Source organism: Solanum dulcamara, chromosome 11 (assembly GCF_947179165.1).
Source record: "Solanum dulcamara chromosome 11, daSolDulc1.2, whole genome shotgun sequence".
Taxonomy (NCBI): Eukaryota; Viridiplantae; Streptophyta; class Magnoliopsida; order Solanales; family Solanaceae; genus Solanum; species Solanum dulcamara.
The window spans coordinates 58232344-58257871 of NC_077247.1; the positions used below are offsets into that span (position 1 = coordinate 58232344).

General features: G+C 29.9%; 2 protein-coding genes and 1 pseudogene across 2 annotated transcripts; all 3 read left to right on the forward strand.

The window, feature by feature from the left end:
• The first annotated feature begins 3272 nt into the window (after positions 1-3272).
• On the forward strand, positions 3273-6252 carry LOC129874083 (L-ascorbate oxidase homolog). Its single transcript, XM_055949308.1, has 9 exons — positions 3273-3378; positions 3468-3652; positions 3755-3864; positions 4130-4400; positions 4498-4594; positions 4705-5050; positions 5216-5581; positions 5673-5751; positions 5903-6252. The coding sequence occupies exons 2-9, from the start codon at positions 3509-3511 to the stop codon at positions 6104-6106; spliced, it is 1617 nt and encodes a 538-aa protein (XP_055805283.1). The 5' UTR covers positions 3273-3378; positions 3468-3508; the 3' UTR covers positions 6107-6252.
• A 6422-nt stretch (positions 6253-12674) lies between these two features.
• LOC129874904 (geraniol 8-hydroxylase-like) lies at positions 12675-16257 on the forward strand. The gene is made up of 3 exons (XM_055950288.1): positions 12675-13174; positions 14329-14767; positions 15301-16257. Exons 1-3 carry the CDS (start codon positions 12723-12725, stop codon positions 15904-15906), a joined length of 1497 nt encoding a protein of 498 aa, XP_055806263.1. The 5' UTR covers positions 12675-12722; the 3' UTR covers positions 15907-16257.
• A 6700-nt stretch (positions 16258-22957) lies between these two features.
• On the forward strand, positions 22958-24516 carry LOC129874024 (geraniol 8-hydroxylase-like; annotated as a pseudogene).
• The last annotated feature ends 1012 nt before the right edge of the window (positions 24517-25528 follow it).

Sequence of the window (25528 nt, forward strand, 5' to 3'; positions counted from 1 at the left end):
CATTCTCTCTTAAAGTTCTTGTTGATTGCACCAAACAAATACTAAACTTCAATTTTGCTAATTGATAGCAAAATTTTGATTCACCCAAAGTCAACTCATTTAACACCTATATCCATAGTTTTGAAATTGTTAGTAGTATAATACTCCATATATTTCTAATCCCAAATTAGGCTGGCTAATTAAAATAATGCTGCTTGTATTTTAAATAGAAACAGGGTCAAACACATTTATTTTTTAATTAAAACAAGTTGACAATTGTTCAAATAAAAATGTAATTAAAAATCAGTGGTTAGGGTATACAATTATTTTTCCATTTTAAGTGGACATTATTAAATAATAAAATTAGAAAGTACTAGGTTGAGCAACAGATAGAAATTGTTATTTTACTTGTATATTAACCCTCGGCCAGTTCATCATTAATACTTACTATGGGAGGACATTAATTGCTTTGACTTTACTAAGATCAACTTCTGCGAAAGAGGCAGGACTCGCTTGAATTTCAAGAATCATTGTAGATTCGAGAATTATTTTTTAATTTATAAAAGTTACTGCCTAAATTAAATTTTATTTTGAAAAAGGAGTAAATTTTGAGCAATATTAATTTTTCTTGTCGAGAACTAGAGATATCTATAAAATGGTACGTCAGACTCTTTTTTTTTTTTTTTTTGGAAAAGTAGTGCACCTAAATGAAAAATTACAAACTGTAACATGCATGTTGGCAGATTTTTAAATTTAGAGAAGAAGAAATTTATTAGAAGAAAAATTGTGAAAAAGACTGAAAGAGAAATTAAAAAAAAAGAAAAAAGAGATGAAGCTCTTTGGATTCTGAATTCTGACAATGCAATATAGATGTGAAAGCTCTTCATGGATTCTCAGCCATTAACTGATTACATCTTTTAATATTTTTAAATGTTCAGCCGCGCTAGAACAAAGAAATTAAGAATATCAATAAAAGAAAAAAAATACGTAAAATATAGAGTCAAATCACTCCATGGTCATTCAAATTTAAAAGTTACCTTCAAATATCATTTTTATTTTATTTAAAATTAAAATATCACTCCATTATTATTATTTTTCTTTAAATATATATTTGACATTTCAAAAATCTCGTTCTCTCCTAATTGACATGTCATATTATTAAAGCCTCAATTTTTTAATAATAGACTTATTTAATCCATCAAATTTATTTAACTAAAATAATAATCTTATAATTTTTTTATTAAATTATTAAGAAGAAAATTTCATACTTAAGAATCTTTATCATAATTAAACTTATAATTTTTTTTATGAAGAATGGCTTTTTAAAACTTGCTATAATGCCATCAATTTTGAGTATTTATAAATACATATATTCAAAAAATATTGATATACAAATCACTCATGAACATCAATTTACATTAATTAATTATATATTGTATAATGGATCAATAACATTAAAGGTCAATTAACTATTAGAAAGAATTAAATGTGTACTTTGAAATCAATACTTACAATATTTTTCTAAAAAAATAAATAGAAAGTGAGTAATATTTATGTTGGAAAATAAAATTTTGATCTTTATTAATAAGTATATTAATCTCATATAATGTGTGTATTATTGAATTAAAATAGGCAATTACATTAATTATTACTTGTGTTTTGTAAATTTGGGATGAGATAAGAATATATATTGATGTTTAATTGTATGATAAAATATTATATAATATAATATAATAATTATAAAAGAATAAAAATAAAAAATAAAATTAAAAAAATTAAATAATAAATTTATCCTTTATACCATCCTTTCTCCATGTCAACCTTGCAAATTTATTTGAAAATTTTTATGATTTTTTTTTTTGCTTCAATTTTTTAGATTAGATTTTTAAAAAAATAATCTTCATAAATTCTCATATATTTTTTTTTGTAGAGACATAAGTTTGATGAGTTAAATAGGTATATTGTTTTTAAAAAATGGTGTTTTAATGACATGGCATATCAACTAGAATAGAAAGAGACTTTTGAGGTATTTAATATGTTTTTGTGAAAAATAGTAATAGTTAAGTGATATTATTGTCTTTTTAAAAATAAAAGTGATTTATATAGACATTGTTCAAAACATGAATGACTATTTAGTAAAATGATATAAAATTTAAGTATCAAAAAAAAATTCTAAGCATGCAAATTTCTTCTTAATAAACTAATCTATTTATTTATTCATTTAAATAAAAGAACAAAACTATAATTTTGAGTAAATAAACTAAATAAGTCTATTATTAAAAAAATTAAAGTTTTAATGATATGACATAGAAGAAGTTTTTTGAAGTATTAACTATATTTAGAAAAAAAATAATGATATTTAATTTTAAATAAAATAAAAATAATATTTAAACGCTATTTCCTAAAATTGAGTGACCATTTAGAAAATTGACTCTAAAATATAAGTGAAACTTCAAACTTAGCAAGTGGCCTGTGATGTCACGGCTGCTGCCCTTGGAAATTAAGCCTTTAAATTTTTTCAGATGGCTCACGCCATTTTATTCAATTTTACAACACTCAACAATCCCATTTAAACTAGCTGCCATCTTTATATACTTTCTCAGTATCAGAACACTTATCATATTTTGCTTTTTAAAAATTAAATTATTTGATATTTTACTAACATTTTTCAAGGTATATTTGAAGAAAAAATTACAACTTATAATATTTTTGATATAATTTTCGAAAATAAAAATTCCTATTTTTTTTAAAAATTAAATAAATCCAATACATTTTAATTATGGAGAATTTGAATTAGGTGAGAATGCATAAAAATTAATCATGATTAAATAATAATAAAAAGAGGTGGGAACAAATAGATATGTTTACCGCGTTAAAGTATGATATTGTTAAACATTTTTACATGTAATGATCCCTTAGGGAAAGGTCTAATATTTGACAGGAAGGACGGCGAGATTTATGGGGGATTTAACTTTCAACTACTACTAACCTCTTTCTTCCCGGTCTTCTAGCCAAAAAGAAAGAAATTAGCCAAAAAGTGAATCAAAAGTTAAAGAAAGAGGGTAATGTCTACTCCCTCTTTCAATTTGTTTTTTTAAAAAGAAAATTAATTATTTTTTTTAATTTAAAATTATAAAATTAAATATTTTTAATTTTTTTTTTATACTAATCAAAATTAAACAAATAAATTTAAACAAAGATGTAGCAGTAACAACAACGCGGAATCGCGTGAAGTGCGCCGAATATGAGAGTTGGCAGCAACTATATATGCACATCCAGTGGCACTCTTTTTGGCAACTTCATCCCAGTATTTATGTGCAGTCCTCACTAGATACATCATACATTTCTTCATTCTTTCTATTTTTACAATTATACTTGGTTCATTCCCACTCAAACCTGGTATTGTTTCCATTTCTCTTCTTTGTTTATTGAAATCTGTAAACGTACATATGAACTGATAGTTAGTATGTTCAATTGGGAATTTGCAGGTAAAAGTGATTTGAGTTTTCATTCTTTAAGCATTGCTGCAATGGGGAAAGTTGCAATTTTTCATTTGATTTGTGGAATCTTGATTTTTTGGAGTGTCTCTGTGGTGAAAGCAGAGGATGCTTATAAATATTTCACATGGACTGTTACCTATGGAATTGTTTCTCCTCTTGGCGTTCCTCAACAGGTTGTTATTTTAAATTTATTTTATTGGTATTGTGTACTGCTAGCTGGTATTGTTGATCAAGAACTTGAATTTCTGATGAGTTTTCTATGTTTGAGTTTATAGGTGATCCTCATTAATGGTCAATTTCCTGGTCCAAGACTCGACCTTGTCACAAATGACAATGTAATCCTCAACCTTATTAATAAGTTGGATGAGCCTCTTTTGTTGACATGGTGAGTCTCTTTTCAAATTTGGTAGACATTGTCTCATAAATCTTATAGACAATCAATTTAGTTAAGTCACGACATTCGAAAAGAGTAGTGTTTTAATTTGTTAAGACATATTTGATATACTGTTTTTACTATCTTATTTACACTGTGGGAATCAACATGGGGATGATCGAACTATCGGATTAGAAGTCAATTCTTTTGATTATTCTGTTGCTTTTGTAGTCATAGAAATGTTGCAACTGTAGCCTTACATAGCTGTCCTGATTAGGAATGGAATCAAACAAAGAAAGAATTCTTGGCAAGATGGAGTTTTGGGAACTAACTGTCCCATTCCACCAAATTCAAATTTCACTTACAAGTTCCAAACAAAAGACCAGATTGGAAGCTACACATACTTCCCTTCAACTCAATTGCACAGATCTGTTGGAGGTTTCGGAGCACTTAACGTATATGCGAGATCTGTAATCTCAGTTCCGTATGCTAAACCTGCTGGAGACTTCAGTTTACTTATTGGTGATTGGTACAAGAGCAGCCATAAGGTGAGCCTCTTGCTTGACTCTTATTGAAAGGTCTGACCGTAGAAGAGTTTATTGTTCAATTTTGTGATGTTCTCAATATTCTGTTTGGTACTTGCAGGTATTGAGGCAAATATTGGACTCAGGAAAGTCTCTTCCTTACCCAAATGGCCTCCTAATAAATGGACAGAAGCAATCTACCTTCAGTGGTGATCAAGGTCATTCTCAGCATTTATCGAAATACTATGCTATGGTCTTTGATTTACTGAATTGAAACTAATCCGCAAACAGAACAACTCATTAACAACACCTATCTTTTCATCTTCAGGAAGGACATATATGTTCAGGATTTCAAATATAGGCTTGAAAAATTCCATTAACTTCAGAATTCAAGGCCACAAGATGAGGGTTGTCGAGGTAGAAGGATCCCACGTCTTGCAGAACTTCTATGATTCTCTTGATGTCCATGTTGGTCAATCTATGTCTGTCCTTGTCACATTGGATCAGCCCCCAAAGGACTATTACATTGTTGCTTCTACAAGGTTCTCCAGGATAAGTTTTACTGCTACTTCATTTCTCCACTACAGCAACTCTCGGACGCCCGCTTCTGGACCCATGCCACCTGCTCCAGCTGGCCAAATGCATTGGTCCATGTTGCAAGCCAGAACATTTAGGTACCTTTTATCCACAAGAAGGCTGATGTGCACTCACTGCTTTCTTGCACTACTACATTATTGAACTACACTTCAGATGTTTAGATTTCAAGAATAGTTGCCACTTGATATCTAGGATTGATTTTACTTCTCTATGGCCTAATTAGCTTTTTGTCTGAATTGAAGGTGGAATCTGACATCAAATGCAGCTAGGCCAAATCCTCAGGGTTCTTTCCATTATGGAAAAATTACAATATCAAGGACTTTTGTTATGGCTAATTCAGCACCTCTTATCAATGGAAAGCTGAGATATGCTGTCAATAGCGTCTCTTATGTTAATCCCGATACTCCGTTAAAGCTTGCTGATCACTTCAACATCCCCGGAGTGTTCAGCTTGAACTCTATTCAAACTAATCCATCTGGTGGTTCGCCTTACTTAGGCACAGCAGTATTTCCAGCTTCTCACCATGATTTCATCGAAATTGTTTTCCAAAACGATGAGGTCACCATGCAGTCCTGGCATCTTGATGGTTATGATTTCTGGGTTGTAGGGTATGTCATAACACTTCAAAGTTTTGCATTTCTCCTAGTGATAACAGGGGAAATTTGTTCTAATCCTTACCCATTTGCTAAAAATCTGCAGTTTCGGATCTGGCACATGGACACAAGCAAGTAGAAATAAGTACAATCTTGTTGATGCTCTGACTAGACATACTACACAGGTAAATGCAACAGTTTCATGAATTCGAATAGCGTTTTAAGTTTTATGCATCAACTGTGTTAAAAAAGATTTGCACAATCGTGTCACTTAGAAAGATCTTTACACTAACATATATATATAGTTCTAAGCACGACATGAAATGGTTCTTGCAGGTATATCCAAAATCTTGGACTGCCATATTGGTATCCTTGGACAACCAAGGAATGTGGAATTTGAGATCAGCTATGTGGGAGAGGCAATATCTTGGACAACAGGTGTACCTTAGGGTGTATGACCCAACCCCAAGTCTAGCTAATGAATATGACATACCAACTAATGCTCTTCTTTGTGGCAAAGCTGCTGGTAGACATCCTTAATTTCACGAGTCTTATACATAGGCTTTTGTTTTACTGGTCATGAGAGGTTGACTAGGAGAGATCGCGGCAAAACATAAAACGTGGCTGCTTATATTGTAATCACATACCATTGTATTTTTTTTTTTATAGTTGTTGGCACTTGACTACACTAGTTTTTGAAATGCAGCTAATACGAAGTTCACTGTAAGATAAATTCCTACTCAAGTTCTAACGAGCAAATGATTGTGTTCTAAATTATTGCACATACTTGAAGGGGTGGTGTCTAAATTAGAGAAATTCTTAATCTGCATTTAAAAATACGATATAACAATAACGAATATGATGAATTTGAGCATGGAGTTTTCAAACAAGCCTTTCTTTTCCCTCTCTCCTTATTGAGCCTGATTTAGATTATATATATGCCAACAGAATCAGTATAAGGAGATTTCTTACATTATTAGCTACCTTCTATTATGGTTAAAGGTGGAATGATGGTGTAGACGTACATCACTAGTGGGTTGGTAAATTGGCTAATTCTTCTTACTTTGTGGGCCAAGAAATAGTATTTGGGAAATTTGGGCTTGGTAGACTACAATTACAAAGGTGGACCAGAAAACTGAGCAAAGAGTAAGCCCACCTGCTATAGTTAGGCATAGGCTGTCTTTGTTGTCCAGAACCAACAGACAAATTGATTTCTAATCCCAATCTCAAAGTACTTCTTTGTGTCTTGATTATGTTTTTATTTATTTATTCAATTAGTTATTATTTTTTTTCTCTACTTTATTTCATGAGATTAAAGTCAATAAGAGAGTTAGGATCCTATGATTAGGACCCTAATTTCCATCTCAGGTACTCAATATTTTCATGTTAATTAATTATCTAATGCTTAATAATAGCCTAGAGTCAAATGAGTTTTTCCGCTAGATGGATCTGAAAACTCCATAAAATTCAGTACAACTAGTATTAATATTAATACTTTATTATAAAATAAACTAAATTTAGCAAAATAAGGCAGAGAAAATAAGAAAAAAGAGGAGCAGAAGTAGAGTTATTGCCGTGTAAGTATTTTTCTTCTCTTTGTTTTTTTTTTTTTGCACTAATCTTGCCTATATATAGGCACAAGAAGAGCAAATACCAAGTGGGCAAGTTGCCCACTTAAAAAGTGGGCCCCACTTAAAAAATTACATCCAATACACAACATACTTCATGTTAATTAATTATGTAATGTTAATAGTAGCAAAGAGTCAAAATGAGTTTTTCCGCTAGATGAGTCGGGAAACTCCATAAAATTAGTATTAATATTAATACTAGTTGTACTGAATTTTATGGAGTTTCCCCATCCATCTAGCGGAAAAACTCTCATTTTGACTCTTTGCTATTATTAAGCATTAGATAATTGATTAATATAAAAATAGAGTATCTGAGATAAAACTCGAAAGAAAAATCTATATACCATTTCTGCTCTAATTAGTGGAGTGTTAATTAACTATAGTCATTTTTTAAAATATTAAATTTATTATATTTAAAAAATAATATAATAAAATTATCATTCTATTAATTATTTTTTAACGAGGGTGCAATTAGGGGTGTACATAGACCGGGTTGGTTCGGATTTTTTACAAACCAAACCAAACCATTTGTGTCGGGTTATTAAATCTATAAACCAAACCAAACCAATAAAAGTCGGGTTTTTCGATATCAATTTTTCTCGGGTTTTTCGGGTTATTTCGGGTTTTTCGGGTTTCTCGGGTTTTTTGGATTTTTTCGGATTTTTTCGGGTTTCTCGTAGTATCTAATAAAAAGTACAGAGCAGTGCTTCTTAAAAAGAGTTCTAGTACAAAATATCAACATATAAGATGGATGCACAACACTTTTTGAAGTTTTAACTTTATAATATAATTTTATAAGATAAGTTTTTTTTTAATATTCTTTAGATGGGCTATTCAAGTCTAAATGTAAATGTAAGAAAGAAAACAAAAATTATGAAAAAATTTTAAAAAATATTTATAAATTACATTTTAATAAATATTTTTATGTATAACATAATTTAAAAGTAGTATATCTATAATCGGATCGGTTTGGGTTCGGTTTGACTTTTTTTAGTTAAAACCAAACCAACCCTATAATGGTCGGATTTTTTTTTCAAACACCAAACCAAGTCAAACCAAACCACTAGTCGGTTTTTTTTTCCGGTTTGGTTCGGTTTATCGGTTTGGTGCGATTTATCGATTTGTCCTGTACAGCCCTAGGTGCAATATATCATTAAAAAGCAATCAATAGAACGACAGAGGGAGTACTTGAGCAAGGAAAAAGAGGTGAACTGTACTCCCTCACAAATTAAATGTCGGACCCCAGCTCCATTTATTAGACGGCCATTTGGTAGATCGGCAAAAAAATATTATTTTATAATTAATTTATTATGTGGGGAGAAATTTTATTTTCTGAGCTACATAATCGACACTATTTATATGATATTTTTTTATTACTTGACGAGTGAACTTGTGGGTACCACTTGATTGTTTCAAAATATAAATAAAACTAAAAAAAACTTAAATGTTATACCAAGAAAATTCCAAAATACCCCTAGAGGATAGTGCTCGCATAACGTATCATTCTAACTTTTTAGGCCAATCCAATGCTGGAATATCAATTAAGGAGAAATCATGTGGAAAAGTGGGCTCGATTGAATTTTAGGCCAATTGGATCAAAAGATAACAGGTCCGCTTCGTTTTCTCACTTTGTTCATAAAACGTATTTGGCACGTGCTTTTTATGTGTTGTACGACTTTTGTACATAAATCGCAATTGACAAATGCGATTTATGTGTATTTTTTCGTATATTTTTCAGTTTCAAAGAGGGGCATTCAGGTATTTTTCCCACCCCTCCTATACTTAACTCGTGACTAATATAGGTTGTTTTTGACCTTATAAGGATTTCTAAACCCATTCCTTAAACTTTTTACACGTTCAAACAAAAAAACTAGGGCTAAGGAGCGGAGAAAGGACTAGGGTTCAAGGATTTCAAATCGAAATCTTGCCAGTTTGATTGTCTGTCTTTATCCCAAGTATATAAGGCTAAACTAAAGCATGAACCTTGTTCTTCCATGTACCCATGATTGTGATAGGTTGATTTGTGAATGAATTGAGTCCCTGTGATAGTGTTTTCTTGAGAATTTCCTTAAATTTAATATATTTTACAAAATATTGCATAATTGATGTTTTTCACGAACTTGTTTCTTGAACAAATGATTTAAACTACTTATTTCATAAACCCTAATAGTATTTTGACTAATATTGGATGTATATGCCTAAGGATTGAGTCTAGAACCTTGAATTCATAATGCATGATTGTGATTGGGATGTGAGCATTGATGATAGTCTTGACGAAACTTGATAGTCCTTTATATCTTCATAATTGAACCCAATTGAATGGTTTCAACTGAATGTTGTCATTTATGATTGTCCCAACTACTTTTAAATAATTGGGAATGATTGGATAATTAATTGATTGAAAAGATTGATTTGATAGAATTGATGAGCTGATAAAAGTCCATATGAGACATATTATTTGGTTTGATTGGGATTGATTGTCTTATGAACATTGTGTCTTAGGAGGAGTATCGAGCACCAAATTGGGTAAGTGTAAGTAATAACTCAAACTCAATAACTATATCGCCAAATGTAGGAGAAGATTGAACTATTAAGTCGGATATTTTCCTATTTTATAGTCCTGACATGATAGGAGGACTTGATTGATTGTTGGATCCATGATTGGTTGATTCGTCATTTACCCTGGCAAGGTATTGGACGGTTGTGGCAACAACAACAACATTGTTGAACGATCAGTGCCTCATAAGTGATTGTTGTCAAATAAGAGAAACTCTCATATAGGTCTTGATAATACTTTGATTGGATTGGCTTAGATTGGATTGTATATGATTGGTCTCTATCTAAACCTTCCTCTTGCTTTAAACTTATGACATCCTGATTGAGTTCCTTACTTTTGATTGAGTTATTTAAGTTAATGCTATTTTATCTTACACATGACTAACTCTGCCATATTACATACTCGTACATTCCACGTATTAACATCCATTTGCACCTGCATCATTTAATAATGTAGAGGCAAGTTTCAGAGATCATCAACAGGCGCACCGTTGAGGATCTGCTCACACTCAACTGATTGGTAAGTCATCCCCTACATTCGGAAGATACCACTTACGTTATTCTTGCTTTGAGTTTAGTCTTTTCATTCTGATTTGAGGTAGTCATGAACCTATCATTGGCACCACTTAGATAGTTGATAGAGGCTTCATAGACTAGATTGTTGATTGGATATTGTCTTTCGGCTAGTTTTATTTATACTAGTCTTGTTGATTGAATTAGATAGATTGTTGGCCTTTGACCTTATTCTATAAGTTGTCTATTTGATTATCATGTTGAGTCATTTTCTTGATGAGTTAAGTCTATCGCTGATAGAATATTGATTGAATGAATGTGTGAACTGACCAAGTGGTTCGCTTGGGGACTAGCAATAGTCTCTGAGTGATACCCCGGAACGTGACATTAAATAAAGCGTCAAAATAAAGTATACTTTATCTACACTTGATTTCATGAATTACGTTGTGTTGACGAACAAGAGAAGCAAAGTAATAGTATGTACCCAATATTTTGAATTTGTATTCAGATTATTATTTAAGTGCATGTGAGCGTTGTTTTAGAGAATGATTAAATTTGATTCAATTACCTCATGTTTAATTTAAGTTGAAATGATTACGTATGTCTCTTTGTGTCTTTGATCCATTAATTTGACTCCATATAATTAAAATTTAGGTCTTTTCTTCATTTATATCAGCTGTCACGCAAGAACGAATAGAAAAAATTTCGACATCTTTTTTCTTACAGTCAAATGACTAAACGCCCCTCTTATTACAGTCAAGTGGGTAAGCATACATGTTGTCTAACATCCATGTATAGTTGTGTGTGTATTCTTTTATTACTTGAGTTTAAGTTCTAAATATATTTAATGGCTATAATACTTTTACATCATCATCAGGTTATAAATAGTATATAATAGCATATGCTATCTAGTTCATTTATGTATGTGTCTTTATTTGACTGTGAACAAAATTTTAAAAGTAAAGAAGATTTGAAATTTAGGATCATAAACTAAATAATTTTTTCATAATATAGAATAATCTTTTCATGTCGAGAATGAGTTTTTTTTTACAAAATGTAAAATGATGAATCTTTTGTTGCAAAATATAAGCTTATGAATCAAGTCTTACATTTAAAATTTTAAAATTCTACTTTTTTGAGAATTTGGAATTGAAGTTAAAATTTTGTGCAAATTTCATAAACAATGTTGATTTTCAATCAACAAATTAAGGTTTCAAATCCAGAATCTTATGGCCAAATGTCTACTTAATATATATATATATATATATAAAATATCAAAATTGATTATATACGGTCAATATAGTAAAAAATATCAAAATTGATTATTTTTTTTATTGTTGTTTTGATACTATGATATATATATATATATATATATATATATATATATATATATATATATGACACTATTTTTGATATTTATAAAAAATAGTGAAATATTGAATATTGTACCAAAGTAAATAGTGATTTATATACTAACAAATAAATAAAATAATATTAATATAAAATTAATTATTTAGACGTTGAAATTTTAATTGAAATGTTTTTGTGTAATTGATTGAGGAAGGAAGTGTTTGATTAAGATGCTTTTGATTGAGTGTTTGTACATGTGTAAAATGTTTCTATTGTGATATATTTGAAATATTTTTATCGAAAAGTCAAAAATTTTATTATATAAATACGTGTGAATCAAAATTGATTAAATTATAATTGTTAATTTACAATATCGCAAAATATCAAAATTAATTTTTTAATATTTTTAAAAACTATGATACAATAATAATATAATGTTTTTAACAACGAAAAATCAAAATTACTAAAATTGTCGATACATACCATGTCCACCCCTCCCCTTTTAATAGTTTGTCGATTGATCAAAACTGTTACGTGTAATAATTTTGTCAGGTAAAGATGCTTTTCAAGAAAAGTCAAAAAAAAGGAAAAGTAAAAAGGAAGAAAAAGTCAAAAATAGCCAGAACAATTTTTGAAAAATTATTGTCAGCTATTTTACGAGTAAAAATAAAACACATGTGTAAAATTCTTTTCCCGTTTTCATTCTCCTTCTACCCTCATTTAATTCATTTTTTTTAAAAAGAATTAAAATATAAAAAAAGTTATATATCAAGATAAATATTGTAGTTTTGAGTGTGTTGTTCTTTTCTAAGAGAGAAATATTTATTGTTATTTTCTTCTTATATTTGAGAGCAATGTAATTCCATATTATCATAGTAAAATCTTTTTACCCCGTGATTTTTTTTTCTCTAATTTATTTTCATTATTTATTATCATATCAAACTTTAGTTGTGATTTTAATTGTGGTGTGCAGTTTTGAAATTTCACATTCGATCTATTGTTAGCGTTTTAAACATTTCGCCGATTGAGTGATCACTCCACTACTATATAAATGTATCTCTAGAACTCATGTTCTTGATCATAAAGCAAGTGTATTTTTATCAATTACTATGGACTATTATACCAATCCTCTAGTTCTCTTGCTTGCCTGGACTTTGGTCCATGGCTTCAATTTATTAGTAGCATTAACAACAAATAGAAGCAGAAAGCTTCCTCCAGGACCTTTCCCATTACCCATAATCGGAAATCTTCACTTGTTAGGCAATCAACCACATAAATCACTTACCAAACTCGCCAATTTTCATGGCCCAATTATGCGTCTGAAGTTGGGCCAAATATCAACTGTGGTCATTTCATCTTCAGACATGGCCAAACAAGTGCTCCAGAAGCAAGACTTAGCCTTCTCTAGCAGGTCAATTCCTGATACAGTCCAATCGGACAACTTTCACATGTCCTCAGTTGTTTGGGTTCCCGCTTCCCAACATCAATGGAGAAGTCTCCGCAAAATATTGAATTCCCACATCTTCTCCATTAACAAGCTTGATGCCACCCAGCACCTTAGGTACGTTATCTAAATGTTAAGAGGTAGAAGTGTAAAATGGGTGAAATCTATTAAATTTGAGCGAAACAAATGGATTGTGTTAGTAAATGGACGGGCTATAAGACTAGTCTAAAAGTTATTTGGGTGAAATGAATTGGGCTAAAATAATGGTTATAACCTAATCCGCTTAATTTATACTATTAGAGATTGTTTGACATTACTTTTAAAAACTGTTTATTTTTAGAAATATTTTTTTTATATTTTTAGAAACACTTTTTTTAAAAATAACTTTTAAGAAAAATGTTTTTAAAAATAATAATTTGTGTTTAGCTAATCCATTTAAAAATTATTTCTGATAAGCAATTGTGTTTGACTAATACAACAACAACAACCCAGTGAAATTCCACAACGTGGGTCTGGGAAGGATAAAGTGTACACAGACATTACTCCTATCAAGGTAGGATGACTGTTTCTGAGAGTTAAATTACAAAAAAGGACAACTATCAATATACTTTTGATATTAAAATTATTTTATGGAGACAAACTAGTTTAAATATCTATTATAAACATATGATATATTTTTGTATAAACAAAAATAGTTTAATCATCTTCTTATACATTTTTTATTTACTTTCACTTGTATGACATATCAAGTAAAAAAGATCATGTATTTTTGAATTTATAAAACTAAAAAAGATATTTTTATTAAATAGTGTGATTTCTATCGTCATTTTCTATAGTGTTTATTTGAAAGTATATTTGATGATAATTTTTCTTTAAAATATTTAAATACATATAAATATATTTAAGATTATAATATTGGCCACGGGTCTTTAATACCTAGTAATTTTATAAAGATGAACCAGTCAGTAATAGTACTAGTGACTAGTTATTGTTAATATAATCATTCGCATAGTACATACAATATAATCTCTTTAGATTGAACATGTGTGTTTTTTTTTACAAAATTTAAATTGATGATTTTTAATTTTGTTATACAAAATTTAAAAGCATGATTTAAGATTCCAAATAGATTAATTTCAAATCACACGTCCTAACATTGATTTTAATTAATAATTTTAAATCATGATTTAATATATCAAAAAGCAATTAAGTTAAACGGTTAGAGAAAACACATGAGTTTTGCTTATTTACCGAATCATGTTTTGTGTAAGGTACAAAAAGATGGAAGATCTTATTGTTTACTGTCAAAGGAGTAGCGAAATCGGCGAGGCAGTAGATATTGGTGGTGCAATTTTCAGGACCATGTTGAATTTACTTTCCAACACTCTTTTCTCAAGAGATTTGGTTGATCCGTATGAAAATTCCGGTGAGGAATTTAAGGATTTGGTGGAGGGACTAATGATAGACATGGGTAAACCAAACTTGGTGGATTATTTCCCAGTGCTAAAAATAGTAGATCCGCAAGGTCTAAGGCGATATAATTCTCACTTCGGAAAGCTACTAAAGTTTTTTCATGGATTGATAAATGAGAGGCTCGAACTAAGGAAGTTGAAGGGAAAAAACACTAATGATGTTTTAGACACCTTACTCACAGCCAGTGAAGATAATCTTCAAGATATTGATCGCAAGCATATAGCTACAATACTTTTGGTGTGCTATCTTCAATTAATACTACTCCTTGAGAATATTACTTACCTTTATAATTTTATTTTATTTTTGGTTAAACCTTTATATATAATCTTTATTGTTGTTTATTCTCCCACATTTGGCTGTGAATTGATATTTTTTTGGACAATCTTCTCTTCATTAGCTAACATTTGGAGTTGAGATAGACCAGAAGTTCAATTTTTTAATCATGTATCAAAGTCTAGTCCATCCTGATTCATTTTTCTGCCCACATCTTATATACTCCCTGTTGATTCTCGCCACCTGAATCCTCATCACCTTTTGTTTTGGAAGGTAAGGCAGGGAATTTGATGTGTTTAGACAATAGGATTTGAAGCATTAATTGAACATGCACATTGTATTTTTGAAATTAAAAATCATTTCAATAGATTTTTAGTTTGATTTTCAGTAGTCGTCCTTGCTTTTACAAAGCGAATCGAAGCCCATTTCTAGTGCTGACATCAAATATAACATGGGTCGGTGAGTAATTTTCACCTAAAAGTTGTCGTGTATCTCAGGACCTATTTGTTGCTGGGACTGATACAAGTTCTAACGTAGTGGAATGGGCTATGACTGAGATTCTTAAAGCTTCAGAGATTATGAGGAAAGCCCAAGCGGAGCTCGTGCAAGTCATCGGAGAAGGCAAGGCAATAGAGGAAGCTGACGTTGCCCGACTCCCTTACTTGCAGTGCATTATTAAAGAAACTTTCAGGATGCACCCTCCAGCTCCTTTTTTGGTTCCTCGAAAAGTAGAGCAAGATGTTGAGGTGTGTGGCTACAGTGTCCCTAAAGGTTCAAAAGTGATGATTAATGTGTGGGCAATTGGCCGGGACTCAACTCTATGGGAAGACCCTTCAGTGTTTAATCCTGATAGATTTAAGGATTCAAAATTGGATGTGAGAGGTCAAGATTTTGAGTTGATTCCATTTGGTGCTGGTCGGAGAATTTGTCCTGGTCTGCCATTGGCATTAAGGATGGTCCCAGTAATGATTGGTACATTGTTGAATACATTTAAATGGAAAATTGAGGGTGACATTGCACCAAATGACTTGGACATGCAGGAGAAATTTGGTCTCATCTTGGCTAAACTTCGTCCTCTCCGAGCTGTCCCACTTCCCCTCTAAAATCCAAAATTAGATGGCTTCCGTCCTAGAAATGGCAATGGCTGATCGATGAACATTGTAACTTATATTTCATTTCCAAAAAATGAAGAATTTAGTACTATAAGCACAGATTATGTAATTTTGTAGAGAAGGAAATTAGTTTCTTCCTAAGAAAAAAGAGAGGGAAGATGCATTTGATTTTACTTGAAGTTGAGAAGATGCAAGGCAATTTAATTTGAAGACTTTTAAGTTCGTTCATGCACAACGCATGTAATTAACCTTCTTTAATAATTACCTCATGTTTAATTTTAATTGAAATGTTTGCGTACGTGTCTTTGTACCTTGATCCATTTATTTGCCTCTGTATAATTATATTTAAGTTTCAGAACTATATGAAAAAGTAAACATACATGATATTGTCTCACATCCATGTATACGTATATTCTTTTTCTCTTTTATTAATTACTTGAGTTTAAGTTCTGAATATATATTTCATGGCTATAATATTTTCACCCCATCAGGACAAATGATATGTAATATTTTTATGTGTCTTTATTTGACTGTACATAAAATTCAAAAATAAAAAAGATTTTTAAATTCTATGATTTTAAACTAAATATATGGGTAATGTACTAAAATTTCATTTGAGCGAATTGAAAAAGAGGGAGTAACTTTTTCATAATAATCATGATCTATTAACCTGAAAAATGAAAAGATAACCAGTTAAATAAATCGACAGTATAAAATTTCGTTTTACATTATATATGGATCAACAAATTGCTCTGACATTCCCGGTGTGTTTCAGCTGAACAAGATGAAGGACAATATCCTCCACGTCGCCCAATAGTTCTTAGTGGGCGATAAAATCAAATTCAACTTGTCCAATTTAATTTAATCCATTTAAGTTTAGGTTGGTTATTGAGGCGTCCATTTATTAGCTCAACCTATTTAAACTCAATCCATTTTTACCCATAAAAGATTGGGTTGATATGTAATCTGAATTGACTAATGAGAAATCTTGTTAGAATATTTTTAAAAAACTTTTTTTTTTCAATTTGATATGTTATATATAACTATAATAAAGAAAGAAATAGTTTTATTAGGTATTATAATAATTAAAAAGAACAAATAAAACAATTAAACTTAGTAAAAATTGAGTTGGGTTGGGTCTTGACCTGTTATATAACTCATTACCTAATACATTTTGACCCAACTCGTTCTGGGTTGGGTTGGATCTTGATCCAATTATTGTCTTAACCACTATGACCCATCTAAAATTGACCCCACCCGCCCAATTGCCACCCCTACTTCTTACAACTTCTGTCTTTTATTTAGATATGTAATTTGAATTTCTTAAAAATTTCATAATTTGTGAAAATTATTGAAATGTCTCCAACTTCTATACAATTAATCTTTACTAATTGATCGAATATTGAAATATCCTAATACATCGAATTAATAACTAAATCACATTTCTCCATATTTCTTTTATAAATAAATATTTGTGATTACATTTTAGTAAATTTTTTACGTAATTGAACAAAGATCCACTAAACAATAGTAGTAACTAACTATTTCACATCATATATACAATTTCTTTATGTCGAACATGTGTTTTTTTTAAAAAAATTATAATAATTTTTTTTTGACAAAATATAAACTTATAAATCAAGTTTTAAATTTTTTTTAAAATAAAATCATAAAAATTGAAATTTATAATCCTACTTTTTGTGTATTTGGAATTTGAAATTGAAGATACATTTTGTATTTGGTTTGTATCAACTAGCGATGTATCATGAAAATGATTTATGTATAAAATTGCGATGTATCAATGTCATTCGTATGTATCAAAAATTTAGAAAAAAAAGGAAATTCGGATAATTACCAAAAAAGTCAGGATAAATTATAAGTAAATTTTTTCACTATGAAATTTAAGTAAAATAACATAAAAAAGAAGCCTTTCAATAGTTACGTATTACCATTACTTATTTTGGCCCAACGATTGTTATAATTAATGGAAAGAGATAAAGAGAATACGTGTATCACTACTCATGAATAAGATCAACATACTTTTACTTAGAGGCGGATTCAAAATTTTAATTTTTTACGTATCACGATATTTTAAACAGTAATTTATGATAAAAATTACTGTGTAGAGCAAGATAATACTTAACATTAATATTAATTAGTAAATATTCATACAATATTTAGACTTGTTTTGTTGGTTTAGTTAAGATAGTTAAGATTTTATTTACAAAAGGTATAGGGTTCTAATCTAATTATTGACACCCAATTTTGACCATCCACAACACAAATTAGCTATCGAATTTTTTTGAATTTCGAACATTTTGAAATAATTGACTTTTATAAAAACAAAGATATTTTCATTTATTCTTAACTATTTTTATCTTTTTATAAATTCTAGTATAATATACATATTTCTATATAACTATATCTTTGATTACTATTTATGTGGTTATTCAAAAATCATCTCAAAAGATTATTTTTTTACTAAATACAATGTTAGTTAGGTTAATTTAATTATAATTTGTATTTTTGAAATTTTTAGTTTTTTCTAAAAAAAAAAAAACTATTCTTCCACATCGAAAATTGATGAAAAATTTGGGATTTTTGGAGCCTATATAAAGGCCCATATTCTTATTAAGAAGAGGGAAGAAGTGGGAGGATTTTTTTTGCCACCCCAAAGTTAATTTTTTTTTAACTTGTCTAGGATTTTGGACTCTTGTCCCCAGTCTAAAAGTGGGAGGATCTATATCTTTCTTCAAGAAAAAAATTGGAGATTGAAGCCAAAATTTAGGCTAAAAACAGTGTTCTTATAACATCGAACCCACAAAAATTCAAGTCTAAATTTTTTTTTTTTTTTTTTTTGTAGATTGGAGTTCCATCAAGCTCTTGGGTGATTTGAAGTTGTCTTCTGCTCGTCGTCTTCAGTCTCGCTGCCCGAAAAGAGATAAAATCTTTTCTCAGCTTTATTTAATTTAATTATTTCATGTTTTATATTTGGTTGATTCGTAGTTTTATTTTTTTAGTTAACATGTATTAATGATAATTAGATTAATGATAGAAATTTCTTATAGTTAGCATGTGTTAAGATTAATTAGCTATCATTTGTTAGGGTTATTTCATGAAAGCTCTTAGTTTTGTTCATTATTTTTTCAAGTAGTTTTCTTTGACAATATAGATTTTCATATTTTCAATTTCTTCTTTTAACATGATTTAGATAACAAAAAATATGCTTAAAGTTGTTATTTAATTAGAATTTTCATGGCCTAATTGATTTAATTCTTTCTTTAAAATTGAGCTAGTTAGCATGTTGTTAGTCACTTTTAGGATGCCCATTAATTTGATAACTTAAATATCTTAAAATGGGTAAATGTTATGTAATTTTATTTTGGTGAATGTCATATCAATTCGAGTCCATCTTTGGACTCCATCCTTGCATATCATTGAGTTTTGAGTCTCCCATTATCTTGCTCGAATTGCTGAAAAGTTGATACATGGAAAGGAAGCTAATATACATGGTCTGAATATTGATATTGGGTTGTATACATGGAATAGAGGTGGAAAACAGTGTCGTATATACTGATATACAGTATCTATACAGTCTAATATTTAAGAAACTAATGTTGTATACACTGATATACATTATATATACAGTCTGATATATAGTGATATACAATGGATACATGGAACAAACATGTGGTATACTATGTGTATATGGTTTGATATACAGAAATAATATTGTATACACTATATACAGCATATATACAGCCGCGATATATACTGAAATTGTGCTTAAGGCCCAAAACGCAGCAACTTAGTCCAGGCATACAAAAACTAAGTGTCGGGCCATATTTTCATGTGTTATTTATTATTTATTTATATTGATTCGGATTGTAATTATTTATTTACTTATGTTATTTACGCTATTTTAATACAAAATTTAATTTGTTTTAACTTAATTAGATTTCGGTAAAGATAACCCAATGCATGTAAATTTACTTTTTAAATGATTTTTTACCTTTACTAAGTCATTTGATTAACTTGTACTTTTTTTATATATATACATGTATATTATTTTCAATGTTTAAGTTTGATCATTTTTTTTCTAAAAAATAATTTTAAAGTCTTCGTTTCCTTTTAAATTAATATTTTCAAAAAGTTAGTCAAATAATCTTTCAAATCGTCGGATAACCGTGCGTTAACGGCCACTTTGAATGCTTAACACCTTCTCAAAGTGGAAATAAGAACCTCGTACCTTTTTATCTGAATTTTTAATACTTAGATTTGTTAGAGTCTTTTAAATTAAGTTTTCTTAATTTCTTTAAAATATTAAGTGGCGATACTTCTTTTTTCTAAAATTGTTTTTTTCTTTATAAAGTTAAAATTAATTTTAAACTGTCTTTTCCGACATAAAACTACTTATTCAAAAAAAAAATTATTGAAAAGGGGCGGAAATACCCCTAAACTATAGAAAAAGGTTTAAAAATACCCCAATCCACTTTTTGGTCTAAAAATACTCTTCTACTCATCTTTTGGTCTAAAAATACCCTTTCATTCACCTTTTTGACTAACTAATAACCCTTGAAACTAACAACCTTCTTTTTATTTTATTTTTTAAAAAAATATTTATCATGTGTTATTTTCTTATTGGATGAAATAAAAAATTTCCACCTCCACTAATTTTTTTCATGATTTATCGAAGTCAAAAAATATACCTCTTCAAGACCAAAAAGGTGAATGAGGGATATTTTAAAACTTTTTCTAATAGTTCAAGTGTATTTTTGGCCCTTTTCCGTTGTTTTTACAATAAATTCGCTATTGATATTTTGTATGATAATTTTTTTTTTAAGAAAATACATCCACAACAAGGCTCAAACTTGCATCCCCATGATGATAAACTTGAGTTTTAATCGCTAACACCATAAAACTTATTATTTCTAAAGCTGCCACGTTCAATATTTATATTTTTGTTATAAATATATATATAAACATACATATATACCTAGATCCGCCTATGCAGTTTTACCCATGTGGACCAATTAGTGCATTCTACTGCAGCAAACAAAAAGAGGTGAAACGTACTCCACAAATTAAATGTCACCCCAATCCACGGAAAAACGAATCAATAATTTTGACATGGGGTTTGGCCATGGTACGGTCAATCATATAAAAATTGAAACTCTTTGATAACAAATATCGTATTGAAGAAAATAGTCACATATCTAGGTCATATACTAGCAAATATGTAAAGTAATAGCAGAAAATTGATTGACGAAAGAAATTTTGTACTTTTTTAATAATATTTTTATGTGTAAAATGTTATTCTAGTGAGATAGAATTGAGATGTTTCTTGAAAAATTAAAGTTATAATTTTTTATTATATAAGTATATATAAATTGAAGTAGAATAAATTTTGAATATCAATTTATCATATCATAATCACTAAAAAAAAAGACTCATTTATATCACCCGTTAAAAGTTTGGCTCATCTATGTCATTGCCGTTTGAGAAAAGGCTCATCTATGCCATTATTTTTTAACCTCGATTTTGCAAAACCACCTAAACAACTTTTAACACTTTTCTATTGGAGTTTTGAATCAAATGCACATTTTTTGCTTCTTCTTCTTCAAGAATACCAAGAACACATGAAGAACACCAAAAATTCAAATTTTCAACTTCTTCAATTTTTTACGAAATCACCTCAAATTTTAATTGTAGCATTCATCCGAGCTAAATATCAAAATTCAATATCTTTTAAACTCGAATTCAACCTAATTCAACAAAACACACTTAAAATTTCTTCAAAGTTTTAAAACTTTAACCTTTTTTAATGATAGAATTTTCTTCACAACTCAAAATCACTTGAAATTTTGGACATAGAGTAGCCTAAAAGTTATTTGGGTGAAATGGGTTGGGCTAAAATACTGGTTATAACCTGATCCGCTCAATTCATACTATTAGAGATTGTTTAAAAACTGTTTATTTCTTAATAATATTTAATTCTTAAGAAATATCTAACAAATAGAGTAATTTGGTAAATTATGTCTTTTTTTAATGGACATGAATGAGCTAAGGTAACATTTACTTGCAATAAATATTTGTGATTTGATAATTTTATATTAATAATGCATCTTACAAAAATTAATTTAATATGTATGATTTGCATCAATTATGAATGATTTTTTAAGATTTTATTTTTGTAATTTTTATATTATTTCATCATGAAATTGACATATAACATATTTTTATATAAATAAAAATAATTTTCTTAACTTCTTATACATTTTTTATTTACTTTCACTTATACGACATATCAACTAAAAAAGATCATATATTTTTGAGTTTATAAAAATAAAAAAGATATTTTAATAAATAATGTGATTTCTATCATCATTATCTATAGTGTTTATTTGAAAATATATTTGATGATAATGTTCTTTAAAAATATTTAAATACATATAAATATATTTAAGATTATAATATTTGCCCCAAGTCTTTAATACCTAGTAATTTTATAAAGATGCACTAGTCAATATACTAGTAACTAGTTATTGTTAATATAATTTTTTACGTATACCCTCCGTTCCATTTTCGTTGTCATAATTTCCTTTTTGAGAGTCAAACTATATAAATTTTGACTAACATTTTAAGATATATTTTTTTTATTATATTGATATAAAAAAATTATAACTTATAGTACTTTTCGTATAGTTTTTGAATATCTAATTTTTTTTACTTTATAATATTGAGTTAAAGTAATATAATTTAACTTTGAAAATTAGTCAAATTAACTTTCGAAAAACGCAATATAACAATTTTGAACGAAGGGAGTAGTACCTACAATCTCTTTAGGAGGCTGGACATATGTGCCTTTTTTTTTTGCAAGACTTACAATGATGGATTCTTTAATTATTTTTTTTTACAAAATTTAAAAGTTTAATTTCAAATCACACGTCCTAACACTAATTTTAATTAATGATTTGAAACCATGATTTTATATATGAGAAAGCAATTAAGTTAAACTGTTAGAGAAAACACATGAGTTTTGCTTATTTACCGAATCATGTTTTGTGTAAGGTACAAGAAGATGGAAGAAGTTATTTTGTTTACTGTCGAAGGAATAGCGAAATCGGCGAGGCAGTGGATATTAGTGGTGCAATTTTCAGGACCATGTTGAATTTATTTTCCAACACTCTTTTCTCAAGAGATTTGGCGGATCCGTATGAAAATTCCGGTGAGGAATTTAAGGATTTGATGAAGGGAATAATGATAATTGATAGACATGGGTAAACCAAACTTGGTGGATTACTTTCCCTGCTGAAAATAGTAGATCCACAAGGTCTAAGGCGATATAATTCTCGTTTGGGGAAGCTACTAAAGCTATTTTATGGATTGCTAAATCAGAGGCTGGAGCTAAGGAAGTCCCAGAGTTATCAATGTACTGATGTTTTAGATGCCTTAATCACAGCAAGTGAACATAATCCACAAGAGATTGATCACAAGCATATAGCAATAATATGTTTGGTGAGCTATCTTTAATTCTCCTTCTTTTTTTCTTTTTTTATTGATTCGGGGTAGGGAATCGAACCCTCCTGACCCACAAAGTAACTACTAAGATTCCCCTATCTTTTATCTCCTAACATATATATGAGAGTTAACAAAATATGAAAAAATTATCTCGAATGACTACTTACGAATTGAATAGAAAAGAAAGGCCTTTTCAGATTTTTTATTAGTAAAAATGAATCTTAAAAACAAGTTTGTAAAAGGCTACAAAACCAAATCTCCCTGTCTATAATGTTTCCTATCGAAAATACAGAATTCAATTGACCCCATTAAATATGCATGCATTATATTGGTGAATTATCCGTATGTGGTTTGCATGATTTTTCTTGAGTAATTTTCACCTCAAAGTTGTCGGTGTATCTCAGGAGACCTATTTAATGTAAGTTCGAACATAGTGGAATGGGTTATGGCTGAGCTTCTTAAAGCTCCAGAGATTATGAAGAGAGTCCAAGTCGAGCTCGTACCAGTCCTCGGAGAAAGCAACGCGATGGAGGACTCCCTTACTTGCAGTGCATTATTAAAGAAACTTTCAGGATGCATCCTCCAGATCCTTTTTTGGTTCCTCAAAAAGTAGAGCGAGATATTGAGGTGTGTGGGCAATTAGTCGGGACTCAACCTTTTGGGAAGATCCTTCTGAGTTTAATCCTGATAGGTTTAAGGATTCAAAATTGGATGTGTGAGGTCAAAATTTTGAGTTAATTCTATTTGATGCTGGTCGAAGAATTTGCCCCGGTTTGCCAATGGCAATAAGAATGGTTCCGGACTTCCGGTAATGCTTGGCACACTGTTGAATACATTTAAATGGAAAATTGAGGGTGACATTGCACCAAAAGACTTGTACATGCAGGAGAAATTTGGCCTCACCTTGGCCAAACTTCGTCCTCTCAGAGCTGTCCCACTCCCCCTAAGAAATCCAAAATTAGATGGCTTCCTAGAAAAGGCAATGGATGATTAACATTGTAACTAATATTTGAGATGTAATTCTTATCCTTTCATAATTACCCCATGTTTAATTTTGGTTGATCATTGCAACTAATATTTCCTTTGCAAACAGTGTGTATGCATGCGTTGTTTTTTTATGTTCATTAAAAAATGAAATAATCTTGTACGCGGATGATTTAATGTGAAAATAGGAAGTTACTAGACTAGCAAAGTTTTGATGGGAGCACGTTTTAAGTGCCTATATGGATTTGAGGGGTACTGGTCCAGTAGGTTGGCATTTGGTGTATTAGTCTCCACCTATACACAATAATAAGTCATGAGTTCACTTGAACCACTAGAAATAGGACCACTCTACCGCCTCATGAACTAGCAAAGTTTAGAAGTGTTGGGTCATCAACATCAACAAACATGTTTTCCAGTAAAGTGGCTCCCTATCTAAGTGCTATAGACCATTCCGCAATTAGAGCGTGGTTTTAGTATAAAACATAAACTCGATCTACCTTGAGTCATTCAATATGCTCAATAGTAGGGATTTTTGTCAAAGGTAGGTGTTAAACCAACAAATAGAAGAGCCAAAAGTTATTTAGTCGCAAGCCCTAAAAAAGCAGGTCAATCTCTCATCAACAAGGAACCCCCCTGACGAGAGTGCTGTATGATAAGAGTATTTTATGGCGAAGGACAGATCAGAATCAGATCGCCTCATAGGCATAACAAATTTGTCTCCAAACGAGTAAGCCCCAAAGGCCAAAGCTATCTGATACATACTAGCAATAAATGGGTAAAATAACTAAAATAGTTGCATTGTCCATCTATCTTGGACAGCAGGTCAATGAGAGGCCTTTAGAACTAGCCCAGAGAGGTCAGAACATTAAGGTTGCGAACTAACGACTTTTGACAGGTTCACTGAGATGAGCGACTCTAGAAGACCTTAATGGACTTCATTATACTGCACCCAAAAGGTAACTTATGGAGCATATCAGCAAGGTGCTCTTCCATAGAAGCTAATAACACACATTAAAGATCCACAACATCAGACAATAATCAAACACAAACAATGACCCAGAGGTAGAGGAGCCCATGTCTATTTTGCATTTCCTACACGGCATTTATA